Source organism: Necator americanus, chromosome II (assembly GCF_031761385.1).
Source record: "Necator americanus strain Aroian chromosome II, whole genome shotgun sequence".
Lineage (NCBI taxonomy): Eukaryota > Metazoa > Nematoda > Chromadorea > Rhabditida > Ancylostomatidae > Necator > Necator americanus.
Genome location: NC_087372.1, coordinates 24,134,692 through 24,142,534, shown reverse-complemented (window position 1 = coordinate 24,142,534; position 7,843 = coordinate 24,134,692). Strand labels below are relative to the sequence as shown.

At 43.9% G+C, this 7,843-nt stretch overlaps 5 protein-coding genes across 6 annotated transcripts; 3 read left to right on the top strand and 2 right to left on the bottom strand.

Annotated features, from left to right (window-relative positions):
• Positions 1-1,440: 1,440 nt before the first annotated feature.
• RB195_019260 (uncharacterized protein) lies at positions 1,441-3,727 on the bottom strand (the record flags this gene model as incomplete). The annotated part of the gene is made up of 5 exons (XM_064187031.1): positions 1,441-1,443; positions 1,608-1,696; positions 2,289-2,331; positions 3,325-3,470; positions 3,526-3,727. The coding sequence occupies 5 exons, from the start codon at positions 3,725-3,727 to the stop codon at positions 1,441-1,443; spliced, it is 483 nt and encodes a 160-aa protein (XP_064042912.1).
• A 502-nt stretch (positions 3,728-4,229) lies between these two features.
• On the bottom strand, positions 4,230-4,532 carry RB195_019259 (uncharacterized protein; the record flags this gene model as incomplete). The annotated part of the gene is made up of 1 exon (XM_064187030.1): positions 4,230-4,532. The coding sequence occupies one exon, from the start codon at positions 4,530-4,532 to the stop codon at positions 4,230-4,232; it is 303 nt and encodes a 100-aa protein (XP_064042911.1).
• A 1,241-nt stretch (positions 4,533-5,773) lies between these two features.
• Positions 5,774-6,112, top strand: RB195_019258 (uncharacterized protein; the record flags this gene model as incomplete). The annotated part of the gene is made up of 1 exon (XM_064187029.1): positions 5,774-6,112. One exon carries the CDS (start codon positions 5,774-5,776, stop codon positions 6,110-6,112), a length of 339 nt encoding a protein of 112 aa, XP_064042910.1.
• A 626-nt stretch (positions 6,113-6,738) lies between these two features.
• Positions 6,739-7,636, top strand: RB195_019257 (uncharacterized protein; the record flags this gene model as incomplete). Of its 2 annotated transcripts, XM_064187028.1 has the most annotated exons (2): positions 6,739-7,042; positions 7,140-7,636. In XM_064187028.1, the coding sequence occupies 2 exons, from the start codon at positions 6,739-6,741 to the stop codon at positions 7,634-7,636; spliced, it is 801 nt and encodes a 266-aa protein (XP_064042907.1). The 2 variants fall into 2 exon arrangements, with proteins under 2 accessions (XP_064042907.1, XP_064042909.1); XM_064187027.1 differs by having other exon boundaries at positions 6,739-7,224.
• Positions 7,355-7,636, top strand: RB195_019256 (uncharacterized protein; the record flags this gene model as incomplete). The annotated part of the gene is made up of 1 exon (XM_064187026.1): positions 7,355-7,636. The coding sequence occupies one exon, from the start codon at positions 7,355-7,357 to the stop codon at positions 7,634-7,636; it is 282 nt and encodes a 93-aa protein (XP_064042908.1).
• Positions 7,637-7,843: the final 207 nt, after the last annotated feature.

Sequence of the window (7,843 nt, the reverse complement as noted above, 5' to 3'; positions counted from 1 at the left end):
CAACCCTCCCGCTAGATGTGTTTTCCGCGTAAAAAATTGGTATTCGTTATACAAATGGGAACCTTGGCGACGTTCCCGTCGTGAAGGGGTGAGGGCCCTCCTTTACCCAAACATAAGGGAACGGAATCATTCTTTCCACTAGCGAAATGTCTGCAATTTCTCTTGTTTGTCTTTATATCTCAACAAGCAACTCAGACTAGACGTAATGTTCTGCGAAACAGAGAACAGTGGCGGCGGGAACATTCTCCTTCCCAGCGTTTCTGTGAAGTTGAATGATCTACCTCAGAAAATTGTCTTAGCGCAAACAAACTAGCAAATGGATAATCACACCCACTGATCAGCAAGGTAAAGCTTCTAATCGCGTCGCCGTAAAAAACCCACCAAGAAACTAATATATTATTCTCGCTAATGAAAACGACTATATTGTTAACTGAGGATCCTGAATAAATAAGGCAAAAAATGAGGCTTTGTAAAATCTAGTTGATTCGACTGGTCTTTTGATGCAGTCCTTTATCGGAATCCTATGAGTTCTATCCAAGCCAGCTGTTGCCTTAACAGCCTGGATCAGCTCCTGTCATACTATGATCATAAAAGGAGCCGAAGCATCTTGAACGTTCAAAAAAAATCTCTTGAGGTAGTCCATTAGTTAAAAAACGAAAGTAGCTAGTCTCAACTTAATAACTAACAACTTAATGAAGACGTTAATTCATCAACCTTGCAGTGCTTTAAAATTTAGTTGAGATGTGAAGTAGATAAGACGTTGGAAGAAATCTGATAACTTTGTTGTTGAGCATAGAAAGACAACCGGAAGCACCTTTTCTAGAAGATAAGGATGTCTAACAGTTTGTTTTTCCACAATCGCTTTTCACTGTGACCTTTTCAAGAATTGAGGTGAAAGGGAGCAGTCGAGGCAAGTAGGACTGCAATAACCTACTTGAAGTTGAACTGTTGTCATATCGGCATTGAATTCCAGTTTTCCATAAAAATTTTTACAAAAATCTTCGAGTATGTTGTACTTCTTGCTGTACGAAAAGAGTTTTCCTTGGAAAAAGCACGCTGAAAAAAACAATTATAGATTACTTTACATGACTTAACGTTAGACAACGAAGCTTACATGACGTGTGGTCATCAAATGGTCTGCTCTTTTCACCGGAGGCGCTGCTTCTACTGAAACTAATAGACGTTTTTAGCACATATTACTTATCAGTAATTAGCTAGAAAAAAAGAGGCCTGAATTGATGAACATTACAGATAATGCAATAACAAATGCGAAAACTATCTGAAAAGAAAGTATAAATCAGTTGTAAAGACATTACTCATGCGACAGGCGAGGAGATGGTGGATTTGGCGTCCTCGTTTACACGAGTATTCATTTACCGGTCTGAGCGTCCGGCTATAGCCGGACTTCAGACTTTCTGGTGGTGTTCGCTCCGCTCGCCATCACTGATTAATGAAAATAAGTTAATAATAGTGACATTTTCTGTGAAATTAGAATTGTGTTTTCTAACAGCATTTTCTTCTTTTTCTGAAAGGAAATTCAAGCTAAAGTTTCCATAGTTTCTTTGTAGACGCATCAGTTCCACATTTGAAGAACATTCAAATTTCACCTTTAAGCACTCCTTCGACACCAATACAATGTAAAATAGACACGACTTGGAATCGTTAGAGCAGCAGTTAGCATTCGTGTTCCCACTTTCTGAAGAACGGAGGAGTCGTGGAGGTGAAAAGGAACACAGAAAGTGGATACGACTATGAAACGTTCGCAAGGTCCCGTTTATCTTTTGCGACATGCACACGAATTTACTGCGCGATACTTCTATAGAACGACACAGGAATTCGACGCCGGTGAACTCGTCGCACCCCATATTATAGCTATCTTGTGCCGGCGCGCCAATCCGACGCCGGTGGACCCGTCGCACCCCCTTTTTCGACACACACACGCGCGCGCGCACGCGTGTGTGTGACAGAATAAGCCCGTTATTATATATCGTGATGTTTCTAGTTAGCTGAAAATTGTTTTTTTTTTATATCTCGCTCGATTTACTTCTTACATCTTCTCGAAAATCAAGTATCTTTAGAGCTGTGGTTTGTTATACAATTTCATTTCAGCATTCCGCAAACCGCGATTTGTCCCAGCCGCGGAATTTAAGAGCGTCTGTCGTGCGCATTTTATAAAAACTCTTAAAAAATAAATTCAATAAATAGAATTTGAGAGATTGATAGAAACTATTATTTGAATCGAAATAAAAAAAATCATAAGATGAATTATAAGTAGACGAAACACTGACCTTGATTGGGAATATGTCCAGGACCGGTGCGAATTTTGATAGGCTAAAATAGACATCTATGACTAGATGCCAGATAAACTTAGAAAGAGAAGTAAAGAGGGTAAAGATAGGTAAAGATTCACGCAACAAAATGCTGTTGGAAAAACTTACCTGTATGATATATTTCAACTAAACGAACATTTACAAAGTATGAGTTGAGTTATTATGAGTTGCCTACGGTAGTCTGTCCAAAAAATCCGCGGCTCTTTTGATGATGTTTTGATGATCTTTTGATGTTGCATCAAGCAAAGCCCTCAACTCCAAATTTCCACCTCCGTATGCATCTTAGTTTTCGCCAAAGATAGTTGGATTGGTACCAAAGCAGGAGGAAGAATTTACTATTCGTTTCAATTAGTTTCAAAAAAAGGCTAGAAGAAATACAAACACCAAATTTTTGCAAATGTGGGCAAAAACTGTTCCTACAATTCTGCATAATTGTACTCACATCATCTTCATTCCTTCTATCATGTAGCGCTCAAATTTTAATATAATTTTATTTTAATTTAATTTTTAATTTTGAGCAAATGGCGGATAATTTTGAATGTGATACTTTTTCAAATCCGCAGGTGTCCGCATTTCTTCCATTAGTCCCCTATAGGGGGGCCGCGTATACGAGTCTGATTGCTACCTGCATGTCGTGGTCCTGCTTTCACTTAACACTATCAGGCATGCATGTAAACGTACGCCTTGGGAGAGTATAAGCTACATATGTTGCACTAGTACACGGTACAAGCTTTTCAAACATTGCGAAAAGGTGCCGTCGTCCAGAACACTGCCACAGTCCATCGTCTTATAGCTGTAATGCCTAGAGAGAACATGAAATCATTGACAACAACCATTCGTTTCGTCACGCTGAACCGCTGAACACTTTCGAGGGAACTTAATAAACTGCCCTGTCCAGGCTTTTACGATACTTTCTCTGTGTGCGTTTTGCTACATTGCAGGAAATCGCATCAGAGAACGTCCCGTCGCCAGCGTTGAAAGCTACACTTTATACTGAGGCAATGTGGTGAGAAGAAAGTAGGGACTGGGCAGTAGCTGTGAGGGACGATTGCGATAACCTGGTGGAGGAATTTGGCTCAACTTCGTCAAAAGCGACTCCAGAATCGTAGAAGATACAAACTCCAGGGCGTAAGTGCTCACCTATAGAGACAGATGAAAACTGTCACAAGGACGCTTTTCATAATGAATTCAATACCTTGATATCTAGGATACCCAGCCATCAGGCAGTTATCGTCGAAATTGATGCTGACACAGAGATGAATGTCGAATAACAGTGCGATGTTTTTGGCTATTATTCCGCGAAGCAAACATCTAGCGTCGGTAATCGTCTGGTAGATCTTTGTGAGCAGACCAGTCTCATCATTGCTTCCACATTCAAAAGAAGTTATCGATGTCATAAGGTTACATGGCAAGGAACAACCCTTTTTACGCCAGAAGTGCACCAGCGAAAGATGGCTGCTTTTAAAGGCATCACCCCACGAATCTGGGGTGGTGCGGATTTCAGGTGGGTTATGCCTATTCGGAGTCGTAGATTGGATGGAGAGAAGTGTGATTCCGTCCATTTCTTCCTAATTCCCGTAAAAAAGGGCCCGGAAGATACGGCCTATAGCTTCCGGCGCGCTTTTCTCTACAATGAGTTCGTTCTTCGTCAGAACGTAATAGAGCTGAAGCTCAAGAGCCGGCACCTTCCGCTTTCGCTTCTCTTCTGCGTTAATAGGGTTGTCGCTTGCCACGTAAGCTGATAGCGTCGATGATTCCTCTTAAACGTGGATGCGATAATGAGATTCGTCTGCTCGCAAAGATCTACCAGACGATTTCCGTTGTCCGATATCTGCTAATTGGGATAGAACCATTTTCCTAGCACATCGAATTGTTGTTCAGGTCCCATCTGCATTCCTATCACTTTCGACAACTACCGGCTGCTGGCTTGGTATCTTGGATATTCAGTTCATCATAGAACGCGTGCTTGTTGTGGTCGTCTGTGGTCTCCGTAGGTGGGTGAGCACTTACAATCCAGAGTTTGAGTCTTCTGCGATCCCGCAATCGTACAAAAGCACATCTTGACGACGTTGATCCAAACTCCTCCACTAGGCTGTTATAATCGTTCCTAACAGCTATTGCGCAGCCTCCTACTTTCCTTTCATCAGCATCGCCGGAGTGTACGGTGTAATTTTCGATGTTGATGACGGCCCGATCTCTCATGCGTGTTTCCTGCAGTGCAGCAAACGGTGCATGCAGACATCACAGAAGTCTGGATAGAGCGCCTTGTTGGAGTTCATTAACAGCGACCGGCAGTTCAGTGTAACGAGACGGATGTTTGTCGCTACTGATTCCATGTTTCAGGGTATGGGCTTTCATGGCGCTGGACGACAGCATCTTTTTGCAATGTATGGGAAGCTTTTGATATATAACAGTGCAGGTTATATAGCTCACCACGGGCTGGTAGGAATCGGACTTGTATACGCGGTCGCAAGGAAGATATGGATAAGTAGATCAATGAGAAATTCCTCTTTTTTTCTATTTCGTCTAATACCTGCCTGCCTGAATGCGCAGGACTAGCGTGTCACTTCCTTCACTTTTTCCAATTTCCACCCCACCTCGCCATTTTGACACTGTAAAGATCTTCTTGCTGCTTCCTGTTCAAAGTTCTAACCTGGCATTCACAATCGTCTTTCGTCTTCGTCGCTACCTTATTGTCACTATTTATTTAAAAAGGATGAAGGATGAAGTCACTGGCACTTCGGATGCGCCAATTGCAGTTAAACGGATTGTCGTTTTACTGCAATTTGTAACCGTTCAGGTTTTGGAACTCGTGTTGGCTTATACAATGACTTGCGGGGGCCAGCCGATAATCAAATCAGTATTTTTATCCTCCCAGACAAGTCTGGAAGGATAAAAACACTTTAAATAAAACAACACAAAAACACTAATTTATCGGCCTCGTAGGGATCAAGAGCTTGGTTTGTACTAGAGCAGTTCCGAACCATCGACTCTGCGGGTACAGCGGACTCCTAATCGACTGCGCCATACCCAAACATGCTTCTTCCCAGGTATAAAAAAAACAAAGAGTTGTGTGCATGTGTATTTCGAAACATCCCAACAAAATTACATGTGAACTTATATTCCGTAAATCATTCGGCTAGTGGTTAGAAGTTAATTCTCATCCCAAAGAGGCTGATAAATACCCGACAATTTATTCTCTTTTGTGAAATATACCTAGGACATTCCCATACATTGTAAAAAAAAGTGCTGTCGTCCAGAACATAGCCAAAGCCCATAACCTGAAAGGTCAACTGCCTGAAAGGAGCAGAGAATCTTTGGCAACAACCATTCGTTTCGTCACGCTAAACTGCCGAATACTATCGAGCAAACTCCAACAAGCCACTCTATCCAGACTTCTACGATATCTCTGTATGCATTTTGCTGCACTGCAGGAAACACGCATGAGAGATCGGGCAGCCATCAGCATCGAAAATTACACCATATACTCCGGCGATGCTGATGAGAACAAAGTAGGTGGCTGCGCGATAGCTGTGAGGAATTACAAGAAACTGGTGGAGGAATTTGGCTCGACGTCGTCTATATGCGCCTTTATACGACTGCGGGATCGCAGAGGACGTAAACTCTGGATCGTAAGTGCTCACGCACCTACGGAAACCGCTGAGGACAACAGTAAGGACGCTTTCTATGATGAACTCAATGCGTTGATGTCTAAAATACCAAGCCAGCAGGTGGTCATTGTCGGAATCGACGCAAATGCGAATATGGGACTCGAACAGTAGTCCGATGTGCCGGGAAAATGGTACTATCCAGCGGAGCGCACGTCGGACAACGGTGGCCGTCTGGTCGACCTTTGCGAGCAGACGAATCTCATCATCGCATCCACTTTTAAGAGGAATCACCGACGCTATCTGCTTACGTGGCAGGGATCAACCCTTTTAACGCCTGAAGAGCAGCGCAGCAACGCTCAAGGCTCTATTGCCGCGAAAGAATTTTGCCTTTGCATCTGCGCAAACAAAATCCGCGTACAATTCTGTATGTGTTGCACGCAGCACTTGTAACGTCAATCAGGAGAAGCGTCTTAGAAGGAAGTTGTGTCAACTGCAACAATACCGCGATAACGGGTGGACGTCAGGAGCGATGGCGTTTGAAAAGGCGTGGGAGGACAACAACCCGCGGAAATCCTCTGCTTTTACTAAAACAGTATAGCGGCAAGATGAAAAATCTTCTCCTGTCCTCAACACTGCCAATGGAGTAGCTGTCGGTGAAGCAACCCTTCCAATTTGAAGGGAACACTTCAAGACCTTGCTGAACCGGGAAGCACCGCCAGTTCCTGGACTCAAGCACGTTCATAGGCCGACATATGCGGTTAACGACAGTGTCGCAGGTTCTAGTCTGTATTCAGAAAATGAAGAATGGAAAATCTGGTGGAGATGACGGGTTTAGCGCAGAATTGCTGAAATATCTTCCTCCGTCAAGGATTCGTGAGATGACAAAGATCATTCGTTCAATATGGATAGACGAAAGGATACCTGATTCGTGGAGACACGCTATCATAATTCCCCTCACCAAGAAATTATCCGTCATGGACCCTAGGAATTATCGAGGAATCTCTTTGCTGCGTGTTATGTACAAGGTATTGGAGCGCATTATCCTGGACCGACTCACTAGACATCGCGAAGAAACAAAGCGCTACAAGCAAGCTGGATTTCGTCCTGGCCGATCTACGATTGACCAGGTGCTCATAGTCAAAGGGGTGATCGAAATCTGGCAGCGGTTTTCGAAGCCAATGCAATTTGAGTTTCTAAGCCGGGTTCGACTCTCCTCACCGAGGCCGTCTTCTCAACGCGTTCCGCGCCGATGGAGTACCGGGAAAGTTGGTTCGCTTGCTTGATGACATGATTCAACGAACAACTGCTGTTCGAACACCAGCCGGATGTACAACACCGTTTGAGGTGGTAACTGGAGTAAGACAAGGGGCAGTGGCTGGACCCTTCTTGTTCAACTTCCCCATCGATGATATTATGCGAGGAACAGTAGATCAGTGTCATGCCGATATCATTCTAGCATCATCAGAACACCCCTTGACCGATCTCGAGTACGCTGACGAAGTTGTTATATTCACGGGAAGCAGCACGAAACTTCTGCATTTTGTCAACCTTGCATCGAAGCTGGCTGCAGCCTATGGACTACGTCTACGCCCTGATGAATGCATGCAGATGTGGATTTCTTTGAGACCTCGAACGGGAATCAGGGTGGACGGACAACCGATCGAACTCTTCGATGAGTTCTGCAACCTGGGCTGAAGAACAACGGCAGCTAGGAGAGAGATGTTCAGCAAAGATGCGCTAGGGCCACTTCTGCATTTAACTCTTTAACGAAATGTCTGTGGTCGACTCCCATCCCAACAAAGTCAAGCTGCGAGTCTACCTATCCGCATTCGCCCAGCCGTGATGTTTGGATCGGAGACTTGGGCAGCACCATCTACGGTGATGGAGAGGTCTTATTGCACG